At 41.3% G+C, this 22,186-nt stretch overlaps 2 protein-coding genes across 4 annotated transcripts in view; both read left to right on the top strand.

Annotated features, from left to right (window-relative positions):
• syne1a (spectrin repeat containing, nuclear envelope 1a) overlaps positions 1-21,591 on the top strand; it is a 111,819-nt gene extending 90,228 nt beyond the window's left edge. For 2 of the 3 annotated variants that reach the window (XM_086061104.1, XM_086061105.1), the window contains 28 exons: positions 495-677; positions 753-899; positions 986-1,140; positions 1,227-1,374; positions 1,538-1,632; positions 2,426-2,663; positions 2,885-3,079; positions 4,101-4,226; positions 4,706-4,861; positions 5,903-6,061; positions 6,163-6,329; positions 9,813-9,975; positions 10,297-10,484; positions 10,577-10,727; positions 11,977-12,159; positions 12,245-12,382; positions 12,614-12,805; positions 13,847-14,150; positions 14,445-14,513; positions 14,847-14,980; positions 15,066-15,192; positions 16,053-16,264; positions 16,361-16,567; positions 16,653-16,781; positions 16,858-17,091; positions 17,177-17,293; positions 18,375-18,433; positions 20,233-20,983. In XM_086061104.1, coding sequence (XP_085917230.1) covers positions 495-677; positions 753-899; positions 986-1,140; positions 1,227-1,374; positions 1,538-1,632; positions 2,426-2,663; positions 2,885-3,079; positions 4,101-4,226; positions 4,706-4,861; positions 5,903-6,061; positions 6,163-6,329; positions 9,813-9,975; positions 10,297-10,484; positions 10,577-10,727; positions 11,977-12,159; positions 12,245-12,382; positions 12,614-12,805; positions 13,847-14,150; positions 14,445-14,513; positions 14,847-14,980; positions 15,066-15,192; positions 16,053-16,264; positions 16,361-16,567; positions 16,653-16,781; positions 16,858-17,091; positions 17,177-17,293; positions 18,375-18,433; positions 20,233-20,512 — 4,656 coding nt within the window. In that variant the 3' untranslated portion in view covers positions 20,513-20,983. Of the gene's footprint in view, positions 1-494; positions 678-752; positions 900-985; positions 1,141-1,226; positions 1,375-1,537; positions 1,633-2,425; positions 2,664-2,827; positions 3,080-4,100; positions 4,227-4,705; positions 4,862-5,902; positions 6,062-6,162; positions 6,330-9,812; positions 9,976-10,296; positions 10,485-10,576; positions 10,728-11,976; positions 12,160-12,244; positions 12,383-12,613; positions 12,806-13,846; positions 14,151-14,444; positions 14,514-14,846; positions 14,981-15,065; positions 15,193-16,052; positions 16,265-16,360; positions 16,568-16,652; positions 16,782-16,857; positions 17,092-17,176; positions 17,294-18,374; positions 18,434-20,232 lie in introns of all 3 variants that reach the window. The other variant, XM_086061103.1, reaches the window with a different exon arrangement.
• zbtb2b (zinc finger and BTB domain containing 2b) overlaps positions 21,199-22,186 on the top strand; it is a 34,602-nt gene continuing 33,614 nt past the window's right edge. Inside the window, exon 1 of the mRNA XM_086061108.1 lies at positions 21,199-21,293. The gene's annotated coding sequence lies outside the window, so the exon portion shown is untranslated. The remainder of the gene's footprint in view (positions 21,294-22,186) is intronic.

The following is a 22,186-nucleotide window of genomic DNA, read 5'->3' on the forward strand; positions in this document are numbered from 1 at the left end:
TTCTTTCTTTCATAAAACATGAAAAAATAAACCAAACAATGAATATATTTTATTTATTATTTATTTCATTTCGGGGACAATAGCTGTTTTTAGCATAGGTGGCCAGCATCCTGAGAATGTTGAAGGCAAAAATAAATAAATAAATGAATAGGTCACAATTTTAAGTGTGTGACTATATGTTACAAATCCCATCATATCTCCCCAGTAATAAATAAAATAAATGTGAAAAAGTAAGTAACAAATGAGCAGCCATCTTCAAAAGTGTGTTTGTGTGGATGTTTGTTTCGGTGTGCATTTCGTAATTTGTATGCTATTGTAAAAAAAAAAAATACTTTTTCAGCTCATGTCCCAACCCTTCAAGTAACCGGCACAAACAAAATAAGGAGAAAATATAACCAATAGCCAGTTGTCAAAACCATAATGATGATGTTTACCTGCCCGATCGTAAAAAGTTGACAATTGATTGACTTCCATTCATGTCGCTGTTATTACAGGGTTGTCTTGGCGAGCAGGAATCTGCGCAACATTCCCTGCAGCAGCTGCAAACTCTGGGAGAACAGCTGAGGAGCCGAGTGGACGCCTACTCGTTTGCAGCGCTGCAGTCGGAGCACATGTCGCTGGCGTATCGCTTGTCGGCGCTGCCGCACTCCCTGCACAGGCAACAGGAGGCGCTGCAGGTACGCGGCGAGGACTCGGGGGGCCTCTTCGGGATCTCCGATCGGGAGATTTGACGAATGTTTATCGTTGGCTAGTGTGGAAGTCGGGCCTGCGACGGCTTCAGGGAGCAGTTGGACGCGCTCATTCAAACGGACGGCGAGGCCGCGCAAGTGCTGAAAGAGTCCGAGCAGCTCGGCTCGCCGGCGCTGAGTGACATTCAAACGCGTATGGACAAACTGAAGGTAGGACACATTCCTCTATCCATCCATTTTGTATTGGGCTTATCCTCCATTAGGGAATGCGAGTGAGCAAGCGTTGTCGTTCTCAGGCTCCCCTGTCCAAGCTGAGCAGTCTGTCTCCAGACTTGGAGCGTGTCAACGTGCTCATGTACAGACTGCCGGTCAGCGACATTGACTGGAAGCGTCTGCAGGCTCTGAACAGAGCGTGGGCGTCTCACTCGGCTCTCCTCAGCGAGAGGTTCAGGTACGCTGCTCTGTTCATGCGCGCCGCCCTGTCTGTTCGCGCTCTTCTGCGGTATGAAAAAATAAGTCGCACTGTTGTGACTGCAGTAAGCTGCAGGCGGTGCTGCTCCTGCACCAGACATTCCTGCAGAAGTGCGAAGCTTGGATGGACTTCCTGTCTGAGGCCGAGCACAAACTGGCCGCCGAAATAACAGGCAACTACCAAAGCCTGCTGGAGCAGCAGCGGGAGCATGAGGTCAGAGACGCACGGAATTTCTGTATACGTGTGTTTTAAATGTCTAAATGCGCATGATTGGCCAATATACTGTAGGTACAAGTAATGAGGTTTTTTTAAGAGAAGATGGAAGGTGGGGAGGAAGGAAGGAAGGAATCTCATTATTTTCTATGTTTGTTTACAGTTGTTCCAGGCTGAGATGTTCAGCAGGCAGCAAATTCTTTACTCCATTATCAGCGATGGGCATAATATGCTGGACCAAGGACAAGTGGATGATGGGTAAATAGACACAAAAGCCCAAATATATATATATATATATATATATATATATATATATATATATATATATATATATATATATATATATATATATATTTATATATATTTATATATTTATATATATATATATATATTTATATATATTTATATATTTATATATATATATATATATATTTATATATTTATATATATATATATATATATTTATATATTTATATATATATATATATATATATATATAAAAATATATATATATATAGATATATTAGGGGGGTTAGAAAAAATCGATTCGGTAATATATCGCGACATTATAGCGTGCAATCCTCAAATCGATTCAATATGCAGCCGAATCGATTTTTAAACATAATTTTTTTATGGGAAAATTCAACAAAACGTCTTACTTAGGGTTAGGATTTACACATTAAGCATGGAAGAATGTTATATTAATGGAACATTAAGCCTTAATATTTTATTTCAGTGCTGCTCAAACATGAAACAGACTGCAACCTGAATTTTCAGATAAATACATTTTCATACAAATCTTACAGTGTACATGTAAAAAGTTTACTGATTAGTATTTTCTAAATTTCAGTTTTAAGAAAAATCGCAATAATCAATTTATAGATTCGTATCGGGACTAATCGGTATTGAATCGAATCGTGACCTATGAATTGGGATACGAATCGAATCGCCAGGTACTACGCAATTCACACCCCTAATACATATATAATATTGTGTAAAATGAATTATAATAACCATAATAATGTATTTTTCTGTGGTAATGCGCCAACAGAGATGACTTCAGTGTGAAGCTGGCCTTGCTGGCCAATCAGTGGCAGGGCGTGGTGAGACGCGCCCAACAGCGCAGGGGCATCATCGACAGTCTGCTCCATCAGTGGCACAGCTACCACGAAATGTCGGAAAACCTGCTGCGCTGGCTCCAGGATGCTTCTCGCGAGCTGGACGTGCATCACGCCGGAGGAGAACCTGTCGCTCTTCAGCAGGCCAGGAACCTGCTGGATCAGATACAAGTATGCTTTGAGAATATGGAGGTTTTTAGAAAAACTTACTTAACACTAGATGCCAGCCAATAAGATGAAAGTCATATTAGCACATTTTACGTTTCTAGCCAATGTCTTGTGTAAGTCTAACCGTCTCGCTGTCAAACCTCCACCCCATCTCGAACCAACCGTAGACTCCCTTAGTTAACCTCTACCCCCTCGGTCCACTCTCCCTGTCCCGGCTCCTGCAGCTGCGCGAGCGCGTACTCCAGACGCAGCAGGGAGGCTACATCGTGACGGTAGAGGCGGGCCGGAGTTTACTGCTGTCGGCCGACGCCGGGGCAGAGTCCACGCTGCAGACGGAGCTGATGGAGATTCAAGAGAGGTGGAGGCACGCACACCACCGCCTGGACCAGCAGAGGAAGGAGCTGCGTGCTCTTCTCAAGGTCGGCAAATTGACGTTTTGATTTTGATTTGTCTTTTTAGCTAAGCACTGTTCTTCTACCAAACTAGAAAAGTGCTGGAAATACATTGACAATAATATTATATTATATAATTGTGAGGAAAAAGTTGCAATATTGCAGAAAATAAAGTTGGAATTTTAGAATTAAAAATCATGCGAAATTATAAAATAAAAATTTTAATAAAATAAAATAAAATTACACATTTAGAATTGCATAAATTGGCAAAAGGAAAACGATATTACAAGATAATATTTTAAAACAATGTTGAAAAAAAAGTAATAGAAAAAGAAGGTATAATTTTAGAAGAACTAGTCAAACAAAGTGATAATTTGGGGTGAGATAGTCACACAAAAATAAGGGAAAGTTTTAAGTATTATAATAATAATAATGATAATATAGCAATAATAATAATATAGACCAAGCAATTATAAATATAAATAATCAAGTCATAATTGCAATTTTTGCTGTACTGGAATAAGTGTAATTGCACATCCACTACAGTAGGTGGCTGTGGTGCTCTTATTGTGGGTGCGCAAGTAGTATTTGCTCCTCCGCAGAGGTGGACTTTAAATGTATTTTATAGACAAATGATACTATATATAGTCACGGCAGAGAGTTGTGGGGGCGTAGCAAAAAATAATTGAGAAGCACTGGGGCTATTATCAGATTGTAATTATGAATGTGACCAAATTACATAACCAAGAAAGTAATAATCCAAAATATTCTGATCAAAATGATGGAAAACAATACAAATAACTTTAGGAGCTCAATATACTAATTCTGAAATAATTTGACTGTGCGTGCATACACAACGTTGCGTCTGCTGGTCTGACTTCTACTTGGTTGCGACATTCCTTGCCAAATATGATCCTGTTTCATCCCTTTGATACCCTTCTATCCACGCTCTAAAAATAGCCCGCGCCCATTGGAGCGCAGTGTTCCCTGCCCGCTGTGACTGTTCTGCACTTCTCATCTTTGCTTTTATGTGCCGTTCGGTGCGTAGAATTGGGAGCGATGCGAGAAAGGAATCGACGCCTCGCTGGAGAAACTGAGGGCCTTCAAAAGGAAGCTGTCGCCGCCGCTGCCCGACCATCATGACGAGCTGCATGCCGAGCAGATGAGATGCAAGGTGAAGATGCAGCATATCATTATTATTAATAATCATGCGGCAAAATATTTTTTTTCCCCGAGTGAATCCCAAGGAGGTTAGAGCAGGCCCAGCCCATTGCAGTTGTTAACAGTTGCAGGGATTATTCTATGACCTGTCTTCATTTTTCATGCATCACACGTCCTCGGCCTGATGGGGGAGGAGTTTAGAGAGGAGAGAAAGAAGAGGGGGCAGGGTGAAAAGGAGCCAAGGAGAAGAGGGAGTGCATGCGCAGAGAGCAAGTGGGGGTGTGTGGATGCATACATTTTATGTATTTTTTGTATCACAGTGACGGAGGAAGCGGAGAGGATGCAAGGTGATGCTGCCTCTGTTAGGCGGTAGCTGGGATATTAGCAACGCCATTTTACCACTTCTTAACTGAATGTTGATGTCAGAAAGGCTTTGAGCGGTGCAGGTGAAAAGTGTGCTTTTCTCGTCCTCATCATGTCATGTGCACACAGGAGCTGGAGAACAGCGTGGAGGGCTGGAGCGATGACCTCACTTCCTTGTTCCTCCTGAGGGACGCCTTGGTGGGCGTGGTCGGCAGCGATGACATCACGCTACTCCAGGAGCGGCTCCAGCTTCTCCAGCGCCAGTGGGAGGAAGTGTGCCACCAGGTAAACGTACCTCTGTTTTAATTAAGCAACCTTTTAATTGTTCTTGTTCTAAATTAAAATATTAACGTTAAAGTTAATAAAGATATTAAAAATAATATATATTTTTTTAAGCCTAAATAAACCCTTGTTTTAAAAAGATATTACAATTATAGAATTATTCTTCTTTAGTAAAATGTTTTTCAAAATTGTATTTAATATTGCTCTATTAAATTGCTTTTAAAAATAATACTTATACATTAATTTAAAGATATGTTAAAAGGGATTATTCTTTAAAAGTATTTTTTTAAATATAGTTATTTATTCTACATAATTAGATTCTTGATGTTAAAAATTAGCGCTATTCGATACCACTTTTTTTTAGACCGATACCAGTTTGAGTACTCAACTCTTTAGTCACCGATACCAAATCCTGATACCCCCTAAAATGACAAATTTTAAAGACCAATATATCCCAGTTTAGCATTTTCCCCCTTTTAGATTGCATGAAATTGATGGCAATTTTATATACTGTTATTTTTATTTTTTATTTTATTATTTATATATATATATATATATATATATATTATTATTATTATTTTATTTTTTTTCATGTTCCAATTGTTCAAGTACTACAAAAACCAATAACCTTAAATGGTATCAGCATTGATACTGATACCGATACCTGGTATCGGTACTCGCTTATCCCTATTAAAAATGTATATATACTCATCCACTATTATTTTTAGGCTGAGTTTAAAAAATAACTTGTTTTTCAAATTTGAATTGAGTTTGTATGTAATTTTTAAAATATTGAAGTTTTGACATGTTTTTGTCATGTCATTCACTAAGCAGTTTAATTTGAGGTGACATTATTAGAACCAGATTGTTTTTTTAGCCACTCTTATCGTAAATTTAAATATAAACCACTGCAAGCTGGTTTTCCATCCCCAACCCTTTCAGTCCGTCTTGCAACTACAATTCCAAATCCTTCTCCTCGCCTGTTTGCATGTCTTGTGCCTTGATTTGATTGCATTGTCTCTTTCTGCCTTTTTGCGTTTTCAGTTGTCCCTGCGCAGGCAGCAGTTAAGCGAGAAGTTAAACGAGTGGGCCGTGTTCAATGAGAAGAACAAGGAGCTGTGCGAGTGGCTGACGCAGATGGAGAGCAAAGTCTCTCAAAATGGAGACATCAGCATCGAGGAGATGATCGAAAAGCTGCGCAAGGTGATCCCGGCGCGCGGCTTCCATGTGCATAAACGGTCGCATCCTCCTCCTCCTCATCCTCCTCATCCTCATGTGTGAACTTGCTGCTGACTCTCCACCAGGATTACCAGGAAGAAATCAGCGTGGCTCAAGAGAACAAGCAGCAGCTGCAGCTCATGGGAGAGCGCTTGGCCCAGGCCAGCCAGGACAGCAAAGCAGCCGACATACAACACAAACTCAATAAAGTCAACGAGCGCTGGACGCACCTCCTCGACCTTATTGCAGCCAGGTGGGTGAAACCTATAGTCGGGTCTGAAAGCCATTATTATCATAAAAATGTAATAGGATTATTAAAATAAGAGTTGGGAAAATTTCATTATAATTTTTTTTTTTCACCTGACATTTAATTCACTTTACAAAGGTTTTTCTTAATAACCTGGGTTCGATGAGTCCTCCTCAGGGGTTATTATTATATTCAACAAAAATATAAACGCAAAAGTTTTGTTTTTGCTCTCATTTTTTATGAGATGAACTCAAAAGATCTAAAACTTGTTTCACATACACAATATCACCATTTCTCTCAAATATTGTTCACAAACCAGTCAAAATCTGTAATAGTGAGCACTTCTCTTTTGCCGAGATAATCCGTCCCACCTCACAGGTGTGCCATATCAAGATGCTGATTAGACACCATGATCGGTGCACAGGTGTGCCTTAGGCCACAGCCACACGAAAGCCAGTTTCAATGTATCCTCACAAGTTTTTTACCGTTTAAGCCGTTCGTCCAGATGACGGCGCGGTTTCGGAGCTTGACCTTATGCAGGATACTCCTCCAGCGGTGACGTAATAGTCGCAGATTGATGACGTATGCGCCAAAACAACAATGGCGGCTAGCCGTGTCATAGTCGTTCTTATGCTTTTGCAGCAAAATATTTTGCTTCTTTATTCCCACGTTCAACAAGTGGTGTTGTACTTGAATCACCCGCCATTGTCACTTCTCCTGTGTTTTTGATACATGCAAAGCCATGTTTGTTCTGTAGATTGCAATAAAGTTTTTTTTTTTAAAGTGTCCGTCTTCTTCGATGATTCTTCTTCTACGCTTTCCGTTAACTCCCTGCGGCTGCGCTACAGCGCCACTCCAGATCAGCATCTTGATATGGCACACCTGTGAGGTGTGACGTATTATCTCGGCAAAGAAGTGCTCACTATCACGGATTTAATATTTGAGAAAAGGTGATATTGTGCATGTGGAAGAAGTTTTAGATTGTTGAGTTCATCCCTAACAAAATGAGAGCAAAAACTAAAGTGTTGCTCTTATATTTTTGTTGATTATATAATGCCTTCATAGTATGTTGAGCGAAAAAAAAAAAGACAGTGGTCGGACGAATATGTGCAATATGAATTCACATGTGCGACGGAACGTAAGGTGTTCCACAGGGTTAAATTCTGGAGCCTCTGCTGTTTTGTTGTTGGTATCTTGCTGCCCCTGCGTTCCATTCTTTACCAATATATAATTATAAAATGATAATTGCAAAAAATAACATTCTTTGATTCAGTCCCGTTTAATAAGTATAACCCTGGAATCCCTCCCCGGTTTTCCACCACCGCCATCCGGCTGTTGTCCTCTGGAGGGAAGCAGGGGGGAGGGCACTCTGACCTCACACAGACAGCTGCGCTCTCATTGTCGTCTACTTCATTCAAGTGACGCATCACCGGGATATTAACTTTGAAGCAATTACTGCAATCTCTTCCCTGTGCCATTTGCTACTGCAAAATGTTTTGCGCTATGCCAATTTTCTGTACTTTTGCAGCGTCCTTATTTTGCATGGCTTCTGCAGCCTTTGCTCGTCGTGTGTGTTTGGTGCGTATGTTTCGGTCCACCTCCTTAGCACATGCCTCTGACTGTAAGTCCATATTTAGAAACAGCAGTACTTGTCACTCTAACCGCCCCCCCCAACCTTCAACACACACTTCTTTTTTTCCTTTCCTTTTTTTTTATTTTTTTTAAACATTGGAGCACAACAGTTGATAAGTCACACTTGTGCCACCTCACAACACAACACCAGCTGCCCCCGCCCAACCCGACCCCAACCCCCTTACAGCATAAACTCTGCGGGCGAAAGTCCCCACACACGGAGACGAAAGAGAAGGCGGTTTGCACTCAGACGAGGAGTAACGCTTCCTTGCTGAATGAACTCTGGGGGAATCTTGCACCCCCATGGTTTTGGACTTAGGGACGGAGAAGATGGCAGACGGCCCGGGCGAGGATCTGCCCCACTGCGACTGCGATGTCACCAGGCAGGGCAACCAACCTCCATTAGCTTATCTGCAAAGTTGTTGCTGTGTGCATTTGGAGTGGACTTTAGTGGTGATGTTAATGTTTGAGTTAGGGATAAGGGTTGTGGGACTCTTTTTTTATTTTTTATTTAATATGGCTGCAGCTAACCTTTTTTTTTTATTCAGTACAATATTGCCTTTGTGGAATAATTGGAAAGATTATATTACAGTCCATCGGAAGGTTGTTTGTGTGTTACTAGGTCAAAGTGAACGTGGCGATGACTAGGAATGACATAGGAATTTGTACTATTTGTCATCTGACTACACTATATTGTAAGCCAGAAGATACTAGACGGGTCAGTACTATTTGAATGAAGGTTGAGAACACAAGTACTAAGTGGCAAGCGAAGGCCTGGGTGACATATTTAATAATGTCACCTTCACCTTTATTTATATCAAGTGTTTTTTTTGGCGAGATGTCACATTGATTTGTGAGGTGTCTGTCATACGTTTCGCGAAATGTTGACAGTTTTGCACATTGTGGATCGCATTGCCGAGCATTTAGTGCAGTACAATGAACATCCATATGGTATATGTACCAGACCTTCTTGCAATAGGTGAACATTTGTCAATTTGGTTTGGATTTTTTAATATCTATAAACTAAAACACACTTTACATGTATTTCAACTAGGGGTGTCAAAATTAGTGCATACATTTTGAGTAAAAATTTTTATGTCGCTCATTTTTTCAACGTGATTGATTTCAACGATTAATGACCGCCCCTTATTTGGAAAGCCTGTACTGGGGGAATTCCAGTCGCAATGTAGAAGACATGTCCACGTCAAAATTTAGCAGTAATAAATGTAATATTAATGCATATAATTTGTGGACACTGGTGTTAAGTTGTATTTTACAATTTAAAAGTGTGCAGAATTTCACAAGTTACTTCGTGATGGCTCTTAATATGAAAAGAAAAATGCACTGAGCTGTCACCAATGTCTTCCAAATGCAATTATGCCATCCAGTGGCAGAAAAATGACCAAACACAAATCAATATCACACTTGTTTTTTACAGTAAAGTACATATTTTTAATTTTAACTCAATTGTTTGAATTATTATGAAATTACTCTATCAATGACTAAAAGATGCTGCCATATTTCTATTAGTTTAATATTTTTTTCCACTTTTCTGGTCATAAGAGTATGAAAACTTAGAAAAAATATTTCATTGAAACATATAAAATTTGCAATTAATTGTGAGTTAACTATTCAATTAATGCGATTAATTATGATTAAAAAATTATAATCACCTGACGCCCCTAATTTCAACACTCAAAAAATTGCCGTCAAACTATAGAAAATATTGACATAATTGTCTACTGTATTAAAAATGTGATTTTAAGAGGCGCGTGAGCGTTATTTGTAACATTTTGCATGACGGTGTCTCCAGATGTTCTATGACTCATTCCCTCTTGCGTCATTTCCTTTCGTCAGGGTGAAGAAGTTGCGGGAGACCCTGGTGGCCGTGCAGCAGTTGGAGAAAAACATGAGCAGCCTGCGCACGTGGCTGGCTCACATCGAGTCGGAGCTGTCCAGGCCCATTGTGTACGACACGTGTGACGAGCAGGAGGTCCACAGGAAGCTCAACCAGCAGCAGGTGAAACAAAACGCCATAAAATGACGCCCTGTACATTGGTGGTTCTACAGTGGTGTTCCACAAGGTTCACTACTCAGTCTACTGATTTTGTAAAAAAAAAAAAAAATACAAAAAATAAAATAAAAATTGCCTTGCATTACAGTACAAAACTATTGGTGTTCCAGATAGTACTGATATTAGTTCCACTCTGCTGTTCTGAATGAAGCACATGAGGAAATCATAGCTTGATACACAAACCAAAACGAGTTTTTCATTAAAGACTTTTTAGCTGTATGCAAACATGAGCCTAACAGGCACACTGTGTTTTTTTTCCCCCTCCAGGATTTGCAAAAGGACATTGAGAGGCACAGCACGGGCGTGGCATCTGTGTTGAACCTGTGCGAGGTGCTGCTTCACGACTGCGACGCCTGCTCCACCGAGACCGAGTGCGATTCCATCCAGCAGGCCACCAGGGGCCTGGACCGACGCTGGAGGAACATCTGCGCCATGTCCATGGAGAGGAGGCTCAAGTTGGTGTTTTGAATGAGCTAACACAGAAATAAAAATGGACAATAGCGACGTTGTTGTTGATACAATGCAATCATGTGCTTCTTCTGTGTAGGATTGAGGAGACTTGGAGGTTGTGGCAGAAGTTTTTGGATGATTATTCCCGCTTTGAGGAGTGGTTGAAGACTTCGGAGACAACAGCAGCTATGCCCAACTCTTCTGGAGTCCTCTACACTGTTGCCAAGGAGGAGCTTAAAAAGTTTGAGGTTGGTTTATTTGCATGCTATACTTCAAAATACTCCCACAAATGTGAGATAATGATTGCAAGCAATATTTATTTGTTCATTAGTACACACACAAAAGAAGTAGTTTTCTTAACTCATTTATTAGAGAACATTTTGTACAAATAAGTAGACCCCGAGAAAAAGACGGACAAGTTGTTCATTCCATGCCTAGCAGACATGTTGCTCTTAGGGATGTAATGATATCCAAACATCACGAAACGCTAATGATCACGATATTGTGTTGAGGTTGACAATATTGTAAAAAATTGAAAAAATGAGCTCATACAAAAAAAACACATAATATTGTGCTTTTGTACATACACTTAATATTGAGGCACTTGTTTGCTAATGCAAGCACACATTGAGTTCCTCCACATATTGACTCGGTTCACAAGCATATTACGTATCACTTCATCTGATCATTAGCGTGGATTTTAAACATAGAAGGGCCAAAACATGTCTTATGAAAAATAAACGGCACTAAAAAACTAACCACCAGAGGGTGCTAGAACTACACAAATGGAAATCAACTGACCTTTTTAACGGATGTCGACATGACGACGACGATATTGTTGCAGATTTAATATCACGATATTGCCGCTATTTTTACATCCCTAGTTGCTTTCTATAAAAGTAACCCTTTTGTTGTGGGATCTATTAATTTTTTTGCATGAGTTTATTTGATTAAACTGATGATTTTGTTTTGTATTATCAACCTTATTTTCATGTTGCGAGTTAAGCGCATATTCTACAGTAAAGATTTTGTCATCATTTTCTCATGCTCATTAAGATATTGAATACAATTTTTAAAATTTTCGAAGGGGGCGTACTCATATTTTGCTGAGCACTTTAAGTATCTGTCTTTCATAAAGGTTAGGTAGGGTTAGTATGCAGGTAGCGACAGTTCGGGTTTAATAAGTAGGTAGGCAGGCTTGGTATTTAGGTTAGTGTTTCAAGTCAGACTTTCTGTGCACGATAAAAAAAAAATGCGAAGCCTCTCCGAGATCGAGGAAACATTGAAGGGTCATGTTACGCAAACTCATCTGAGCTGGTCCGCTCAGCTGCGGCCGTCACTCGTAGCGCACGTGCGCACACTGTGCTAACTGACTGACATGCCATCTGTCATGTTTATGTCTGAGCTTTGGCTCTGAAGCACAATACTTACTTTTTTTACACCCATATGTGGAGAGTTAAATAAAGAATTAATAGACCCCTATTTTTTTGTGTACAGGCTTTCCAACGACAAGTGCAGGAGTGCTTGACGCAGCTGGAGCTGATCAACAAGCAGTACCGCCGCCTGGCCCGCGAGAACCGCACTGACGCGTCATGCCGTCTCAGGGAGATGGTGCACGATGGGAACAGGAGGTGGGACAACCTGCAGAAGAGGGTGGCCGCCATCTTACGGCGTCTCAAGGTAACGAACGCACACCCATTTTTTCACAACTGTATTTTTAACAAAAGGTTAACCAAAGTCTGCTCGTGTGCTGTGTTTCCCGCAGCATTTCATCAACCAGCGGGAGGAGTTTGAAACGGCTCGGGACAGCATCCTGGTGTGGCTGACCGAGATGGACCTCCAGCTCACCAACATTGAGCACTTTTCCGAGTGCGACGTACAGGCCAAGATTAAACAGCTCAAGGTAGCCACGCGCTTAACACAAATCATTCCTTTTTTCTTTTTTTTCTTTTTCTTTTATAAAGAGCTCAGTATTGTTCATTCGGAAATGTCATCATCATTGCTCTTTATTTATTTATTTATTTTTTTATATATATATATATTTTTTTTTGTGTGTGTGGGTGAGTACACAAATCATTCCTGGCTTCTCCCTGAGCGTATTGACGGGGGTCACGTGTGTTTGTGTTGGCTTCAGGCATTCCAGCAGGAGATCCACTTGAACATGGGCAAGATCGAGCTGGTGTTCAGGCAGGGCGACGCTCTGATTGAGAAGAGCGAACCCCTGGATGCAGCTGTGATCGAAGAGGAGCTGGAGGAGCTGCAGCGGTACTACCAGGAGGTTTTTGGACGCGTCAACAGATACTACAAGAAGCTTACGCGTTTACCTGTGAGTACATGCGACACATATGGTGACATACCAGCAATTCGGCCATTTTTTGAACAGGACAGACAAATATAATATCCCACACAAAAATACTTCAGTTATTATTATAGTTTGTTACTATAATTAATCACAATGTCAACCACGGTTAACTACTCAAGTGTACTTAAAGGGGAACCCTTAAACATTTCTTGACAATAATATGTTATATGTGACCTCACTAGTCTAAACATGACATACTGATTAATATTACATTTGTGGAATATGAGTTATAAAGCAAAATCCAGCCGTTTTTTTTTTTGCCACTTGCTTTCGACTGAAGATGACATCACAGTTGCAATGGCCAATCACAGCTCACCTGTTTTCTGAAGCTGAGCTGTGATTGGTTGTTACCTGAGACCTGAGCAACTCTGATGTCATTTTCACTGGACAGCAAGTGGCAAAATGGCCGCCTTCTGAGATTGATACAAACTGCTGGATTTTGCTGCTTAACTCGTAATATATAACATAACATAATTTAACATAAAATATATCGCAATATTAAAGGGACACTTGACTCATTGAGCCATTTTCAGCAGTAAAAAGTTAATAATTTGTTCAGAATTAATTTGATAACTTCATTTCATTTTTCATTAATACCTTTAAAAACTAATTTCTCCACTTGCTGTCGACTGAAGATGACATCATCTGAGCTGAGGAAGAAGCTAACGACCAATCATGGCTCAGTTTGCTGACCTCAGCACAGGTGATGTCATCTTCAATCGACAGCAAGTGTAAAAATTAAAAGGTATTAATTGTACATGAAAAATAGGGAAGTTATCAAATTAATTCTGGACAAAATATAAACTTTTTACTGCTGAAAAATAGCTCAAATGATTCAATTATCCCTTTAACCAGATTATCGTATTTAGACTTGGGGTGGGGGGGGGGGGGGCTGCATAGAATATATTATTGTCAAGATTGTTTTCTTTAGGGTTGACTTCACTTTTAAATATTTGTACTTTGGTACTGTAAAGCGCTTGGTAACATTTTTCCATCATCCCCCAGCTGGCGGACGACGAGCTGTATGGTTCCGACACGGAGGACGCCGCTGACCTGTCCGAGCTGCAATGGTGCGACTCGACGCCACCTCGCACCTCCAGTCGCACGGCCTCTGGGGCGGCCACCCTCATTCGGGCGGAACGCTCAGGCCGGGGCACTCCGGCCAGCGTGGACTCCATCCCGCTGGAGTGGGACCATGACTACGACCTGAGTCGGGGTCTGGAGAGCCCGGGGGGTCGCAACCAGAGGGGGAGGAGCCAAGGGCAGGAGGAAGAGGAGTATCTGAGGACGGCGACTGCAGTGCTGACAGGTTAATTGTTTTTTTTCTTCTAATTGAGTTCTGTTATTACACTGTCTGGCAACAGGGGTCGCTGTTGTCCAGCAAAGGCAATATTTTTCCACTACAGTATACAGCAGTGGCAATTTTCTAGTGGTATGAATAGAGACACATGCCCACACCTACAGAATGTGAATATGGAAGACAATATGGATTGAGTCCCCCATTTTGTGACTACAACAGCTTTTACTCCTCTGACAAGACTTTCTCCAGAAGCATATTTGTACCCACTTGATAAAAACCTAATGTTTTGTTTTTCCTCTTCAGACGTAGTTATTCCCGAGAGTCCGGAGGCCTATATAAAACTGACTGAGAACACATTGAAATCCTCCTCCGGTAGGAACCGCAGAACTGATTAGGAATGTCGCAGCATGAGTCAGGCGCGCACGCCAGCAACTCCGTACTAAATCGTGCTTTTCTAACAAGAGCCCTTCAGGGGGCAGCACGGCAGCTGCACGTCCCATCCGTCCACCATAATATCCATCAGCATGCTAAGAATAATCCTTTGCATGTTGAAGGTCCACACAACCCATGTTTAACCTGCCTCACCTCAAATCTCTACATTTCAGACTAATACATGCATCCCGTCTGTGTACAACACGCTTGACGAAAATATGCTGCTCAGTTCGAGATGTTTCCATGTTTTCACCCTCTCGGGTTTTTGTGCAGGCGATCCGGGACAACTGGAGGCCAGCCTCAGACAACTGGACCAAGCTCTGGACGCATCACGGTACCAGCTTCAGGCCAGAGAGGACGCAGCCAGCTGCTCCAGCCCCGACGCTGACTCCACATACATGGGCTACGTGAGTCGCTGCTATTGATTAAAATGTATTTCAATGCAAATGTGCAAAAAAATGTTTGTGCTGAAATCCTTTATTGTTGATGCAGATGCGTCTGATGGGAGAGTGTCGCGGCAGCATAGATGTGGTTAAGAGAGCCGAGGGAGAGCTCACGGAGGACGAAGATGAAATGCCCGGACTCAACAACCCGACGAGCACTGACAGTCAGAATGCAGGTTTGTATACGCACATTCACAAAGCCAGCCCCAACATAAAAGTTTTTTTTAACCCCTTCGGACCCATAGATGGTTGCAGTGGACATGACATATTTGTGTGTTTAAACCAATAAAAACGCACAATTTGGACAATGTCAACACTTCTGGTTCATGATTGGGTCTTAGCTAACCAATCACAAGTTAATTTGCATGATGTTCACGTTAAAAATGTTACATATAAGTTTGGCAAGTTTACAACACGTTACAGCCATGCTATCTTGGAGTCCACTATAACAAATAAAAACAAGAGATAATCCCCCCCCCCCCCAAAAAAAAAATTCCATGTTGTTCTTCTGTGCGAAAAGAGTCAAAACCAGTTAAAAGAAAAGAAAATTTCCCAGCAGAAAAAATGAAGGTCGGAAGGGGGTAAAAAATTGCAGTCCCTCTGTGCTTACAGTAAACAAAAGTCGTTTCCAAACTAACAAACTTACCATCTCACATTATAGAGCAATAATGATCCCTAAAGAGGTATATTAAAAATGATGTAGGCGTAAAAAGCAGGATGGGAGAAAATTGAGACATTCAATAATCTCTTCTTTTTTTCAGCAAAAACAAGGCTGAGCTTGAAATACTTCCTGTTTTCACTCAAATGTTACACAGTAAACACAACCGGGTGCTGCCATGTAGTGGGTGATAGTGGAATTACACCCAAAATAAACCATAAATTAAAGTTAACTGGACACAAATCAAAAACAAAAAATCGCAAACCCGAAACCCACGACGAAGTGGGGTTTATTAGACAACAAAATTAAGTTATGAGCTTGGTCACAGAATGGACTGTCACAAGTCCAGAACTGTGTAAAAACGTATCTTCCGTGCAGGCGTGATCGAGCGCTGGGAGCTGCTGCAGGCTCAGTCTCTGAGTGACAACCACAAGCTCAAGCAGAACCTGCAACAGTGGCAGAAGCTCATCTCGGACCTGCAGACCATGCGGGCGTGGCTGGGCCGCTGCGAGGCCGAACTGGGCCAGCTGCGAGGCCTGAAGCTCAGCACGGACATCCACGCCATCCAGCAGAGGATCAAGAAGCTCAGGGTTAGTGGTCAAAAATGAAAAACCTCTATCAGGAAAATCTTTCTGAATCTGATTTTTTTGTGTGTGTGTGTGTGTGTGTGTGTGTGTGGCGCTCAGGAGCTTCAGAAGGGGATGGACACCCATAAGTCAGAGGTCCTGTCCGTCAATTTGAGCAGCGCCAGCTTCCTTCAGTCGGAGCCCGACTCCGAGGAGGCGTGGGAGCTGCGGGACGCTCTGAAGGAGATGAACGCGCACTGGGATCGCCTCGGCACCTCACTTGAGGAGTGGAGGGAGGAGCTGCAGAGAGCGCTCATGCAGTGCCAGGTGCTGGACCAACGCAACCAAACAGTGCAGGGAAACTCTTGACAACTGCTCGAGAAAAATAGATCAACAAAATGTTTCCCCTCAGGAGTTCCATGAGATGAGTCACGGTCTGCTGCTGTGGTTGGAGAACATCGACCGCAGGAGGAACGAGGTGGTGCCCATCCCTCCAAATCTGGACTCGCAGGCGCTACGAGCTCATCACAGGACACTCACGGTACTTTCATAAACACATTCCGCCATTTTAGTGCTGACACTTTTTGACGCACAACTTCTTCCAAATCCTCTCGCAGCAAATCAAGCGCGAGCTGCTGGACTCGCAGCAGAAGGTTTCGACCCTCCAAGAGCTGTCGGCTCAGCTGCTGGTCAGCACGGCGGCGGCGACGGTGCCGCTCCACCACTCCCCGGGAGAGTGTCTGGAGGCGCAGGAGAAGGTGCACGTGATCTGGAACAGGTTGCGTCTGTTGCTGCGCGAGGTCGACGGCGACCTGGAAGGGCTGCAGAAGCGACTGGAGAGCACGCAACAGGTGGAGACAACGCCGCCATTGTCGTTCAAATGGAAACATTGCACTTGTTGCTGTTTTACAACTTTTTGTGCTTGATTATTTTCAGGAATTCTCACCGCTGTCTGCCGGCGAATCGGGCATCGCCGCTGTTGGTGCGGCTGCTCCAGTTCTTTCTGCCGTTTCTGCTGCGTCAGAGTCAAACATTCAAAATTTGCGACCATTGGTGAGGATCTTTTGATATTAGGACACTTGCAAAGCAACATAACAAGGGAGTATGAGGGCCATGCTGAAAAGAGAAAAAAAAAGTCAAATGACAAGAAAACATGCCTAATGTTGCGTGAATGCAAGAAAAAATTGCTTTTTTATTTTTTATTTAGGTGATTGTTTTTTTAAATGATTAAAACTCTGACTTTATTCTCATTAAGTTTTTAATTACGCTTCTTTTCTCAGGACAGTGCAGTTCAACTCACAAAATAATAATCGCTTTATTCTTGTGCAACTTAAGTGGATATCCGTGAAAATTATATTATGAATGCATTCCTGCAATATCACATAAAATGACAGTATATGTGCCCGCTTTTGTGGTAAAAAATCATGAAATTACGTAACTTTTTTTGTTTTTACTTTTTTTTTCTTGTAGACAGCTTTATTTTGTATTACATATTATGTTATTGTTTATTTTGTAGTACGTTTTAATTTTTTGTCAAATTTTTTTCTTTAAATTATGACATAAATATCTTACAATGAATACGAATTATTGGCTCCTACGTAATTTGAAAATTACACCTTTTTTCTCATAAATTCGCAATTTAAAATAACTAATTTATTGTACAAATGTTTATTTTTAGAATTTTATTTTTGTCTTTTGAGTGTGGCCCTAATGCATACTTCTCATCCATGCAACACAACATTTTTATTTTCCATTGTTTTGTCCTAAATGAAAACCTGTAAATACTTTGTTTTCGAGCTCCCTGCTTGTTTTGTTTTTTGAGATTCTGCTTTCAGCATGTTGATCGAGCAAACGAATGCACAAGAAAACCTGGCTTTTCTTTTTGAAAGTATGACTTGTTACCATGTTCAACAATTTCTGTTAACAGAAATTGAGAAGCCAGATTTCTTGCCAACCAATCAATCACATCATTGATTATTACATTGCTGCTTTGTTGATGATAGTTTAGTTTCTCTGCAGAAATAATTTTGGGCTTTACTTTTAAGTTCTTTTATGTCCCCATTTGCCTCTTGACTGAAACATTTCTTTTTCTTTCTTTTTTGACGCCTCCCTCCCTGCTCATTACGCCCTTCAGCCCCGAGGCAAAAGTAGTCAGGCCCAACCCGGACCCCCCGAGAGCGGCCCGCGCCACAGGTACCTTGAGCACCCCTCCTTGAGCTCTACAATGACGAGACCGTATAATGGAAGCCAAAATGCAAATCAGAAAAAAATGGACTTACATTTCGCATGTTTTGATCAATTTGGGAAAATGGCGTTGCAACGGTGTCTCGCTTTTTCTAGAGGTCATGTGACCAGCTCGTAAGCAATTGGGGAGTAGCCTCCTGTCAGGCTCTCTTCCCTTATCGCCTTTGAATGTTTTCTTTCCCTGCTTCACTTTTGCTGCTTGTCCTCAATGCCCCCCCCCACACCCACACCCACACCCACTCCCCCGAACTGGATGGCAACATCTATTTTTCACTTGTTTTGTTTCCCTTAATGTTTCCTCTCATTCTTAGGAGGATGTGCCGCAATAAGCTGTCTAGTTTCCCCTTTTAACTCCCACCTCCTTTCCTTCTTCCTTACTCCCCTCCCCTTTGGATTTCATTCAAATGTTCCTAAATCTTAACCTCACTCCTCATGCATTTTTTGTATCTAAAGTTAACATCAAAGGAGAAATATTTTTGATCATTTTACAATTTAAAACGTGTTAAAGTGAGCAAGTATCAATTTAATCTTTTTTTCACATCTCAATATTATTGGACTTAACCCCATTTTAATCAGTTATTTTTTTTACACATTATGAACCAATTTAAAGTGTTGTAAATAGGCCGAGAAAAACGTTATTATTAAAACTCCCAACTCTTCCCTCACCCTTCAGGAGTTGTGCAGCATTACGTCGGCTCAAGATTTATAGTCTCAATGTTTTATAGACAATAACAATTGAAACTAATTAGGTTAGCTACATTTGAGTTAAGCCTGTTACAAACGGATAATTGTAACGCTTTGGTGCAGAAGGAGCTGGGCAGCCATAAAGGTAAGTGCATGTAGATTCATTTCTGCCTGCTAAACTACGTAATAAACTCATTGTTAGACGTATTACAATGGCTCTAAGACCTTTGAAAAATAATTTGGGGAAGACGATACAACCAGCTAGTTTGAACTATTTGTACACAAACTTTGAAAAAAGCCAATTGTCCATGTCTCCTTTAAATCAGACCGACAACTGTTTGCAAAACAATTTGAAGATACATTGAGCAAGACACTATGTTGCGCTATCATGGGCGCGTGTCACAGCGTGTGCCTGCATTTGTGGATGAGCTGAAGGTAGCGGTAAGAACACGCCGTCCCTCCTCCTCCTGATTCATGGGCAACTAACAAGAGGAATTATCCAGACAGACACAGCATTACCGCTGCTTGTATCTGTACAATAAGAACGCATGACATTGAACTTTCAAACACAACTTCCTCCCACTGGCTCTTCTTCCATGTGTGACGCCTTGTGCTTTATTTCTTTGTGGTCACGTGTACGTGTGCGTGTGTGTGTGTGTCTTTTGTGTACAACTTTGACCAGTGCAAGAAACTATTAATAATAATAATAATCACTATTATTATTAGCATAAGGCTATTTAAGGATAATTGCTGATGCCCAAGTATTGTTAAAGGCTTTTACCTCTTGTGTCGCGGTATAAGGTCACCAACATGACGCAATGCAGCAAACTATGTGTTCAATGAAATGAGCAGAATGGTAGCTCTTAATTGTGTTGTCTCTCAGGTGTACCCAGTGGGGTGGTCATTAGCCTAACTAAAATCAACTGTCCAAAGTATTTAAGAGATAAGAGAAAAATGTTATTTTGGTGCAGAAATCCGTCCAATGAAACAAGTTTACGGCCCACAGTAACGCTTTGCAAACACTCGAGTGCTTGACTCCTCTTTCTGTGTATCCTCCCTATCAGCCGCAGGAGGTCACCCACCGGCGCCGCTGGCTGCGTTTCCTCCCGTTCTGACCTTTCTGACGGCGTCTCGTCGCCGTCCTCCCCCTCGCCCAAGCAGCCGTCCTTCATGCAGAGGGTCCTGCGAGCAGCGTTGCCCGTGCATCTGCTCCTCCTGCTCCTCATCGCCCTGGCCTGCATGGTGCCCATGAGCCAGGAGGACTACAGCTGCCACCACGCCAACAACTTTGCCCGCTCCTTCCACCCCATGCTTCGCTACACCAATGGACCTCCGCCCATATAGCTGCCTTTTTCTTTTCTTTTTTTCTCCTCTGATCGCTTTGCCAAGGACTCCTGTGAATGTGCCCTTTTCACCCTGTGCCCTACACAGACATTATATTATGACCAGGACGTGAGACAAATATGTCACCGGCCCTTTAAGACGTTACAGTACTATGAGTTTTATTTTGTTAAATGTGAATATATAATTATGAAGGTTATCATTTTTTTCCCCAATGAGGAACAAAGCACTATTTATATACACTCAACGGGAGCCAAAGTTGTCTACTATTCCCAGTGCTGCTATTATTTATTATGTTCAATCAGCTATGAGGATTATTAGTCAAGTGTATAGACATATAATTAGACCTTTAATGGCAAATTAACAGCCATTTTGAAATATAAAGAGAAAAAAAAGTGATGCTAATCACATTATTTTAGTTTATTGACGTTACAGGGTGAACCCACACGTACCTAAAAAAAAAAAAAAAATACACATGATACTTCGGTGAAAGACCCGGAAGTTGATTCGCTTCTTGGAATAAAAACCCGGATGTCACGGAGCTAGCTAGCTCAAGACGTGCTATGCTACGTCTTCTACTTGGCTAGTAAAGTAATTTTCTTCTTCAGCTCTAAACTTACAATTCAATTATTGTAACTACATTTCGCTGACGTTCTTATTGACTTTTTTTTTGTTGTTAATTGTTAAAGAAGCGTCCTAGCAGGGGCTGTTTGAAAGGTACTGCACTGACGAACTGAAAAGCTTTTGGGCCAAAACGGCTGACTTGTCCCCGCCAAATGCCAAGGCTTGTATTCATATTTTATTTTATAATTTGTCGAAATGCTTACGTTTGTTTTTGTTTTTTTAATCTTTTGTTTGTGCATGCACTTGAAAGTCCCCGAAGCCAAACAACCACTGTTTGTGAAGCTGATAACAATGTGCTTTAATTATTGTCATAATTATTTTTCCTGAGTTATTGGGAAGAAAACGCGGCGATGTTTAAAAAAAAAAAGAAAAACAAGAAGGAAAAAAAAAAGCTATTTAAGTTTGTACAGTTTGCTAATACTGAGTACTCTTTGCAAATAAAATTATGAAATAATAAATGGTGTGTAAATGAATAAGACTAGTAGCCTCCCTAAGGACTGAGTGAGACCATAGTAGGGCTGGTTGATAAATGTATATAATTTTTGTTTTATGGCATTTATTTAGTTTGTGGCTTCTATATTTCCACATTGGTGTTCAATGCTTCCACTGACAATTGCTTCAACCAGAGAAGCTTACTTTCAAAAGTAGTCTGTAGGCCTATTGCCAAATCGGTGATTTTTCTCATCCCTCTTGCGACTTTTCAGAAAAGTGAATGTGGGTTTAAGTCCTGCTTAGAAACAGAATTAGCGCAAGTGTGGCACTGGTTAGCGATATGCATCGGCAGCAGAGCCATGCCGATTGATGGGTTAATGTTATGTGAAATTGTTGAACTGAACATGAAATACAAAATATTAGATTGAGGAACCACGTTCACTTAAATGTCTAAAGAAAGGGGTCTTTTTAATTTCTCATCTGCAAAGAAAAAAAATGTGTGTAATGCAAGTTATTTCTCGGGCTAAACGCATAGCTTGCTTGGCGTCAGAATGAACAAATCCCCGAATTGTCATTTGCGTTTTCTGCAAGTCGAGGGAGACTATCCCGAGAGGAAATCAG

The sequence above is a fragment of the Leptonotus elevatus genome, chromosome 18 (genome assembly GCF_054856555.1).
Source record: "Leptonotus elevatus isolate MCC_2025b chromosome 18, RoL_Lele_1.0, whole genome shotgun sequence".
NCBI classification, from domain to species: Eukaryota; Metazoa; Chordata; class Actinopteri; order Syngnathiformes; family Syngnathidae; genus Leptonotus; species Leptonotus elevatus.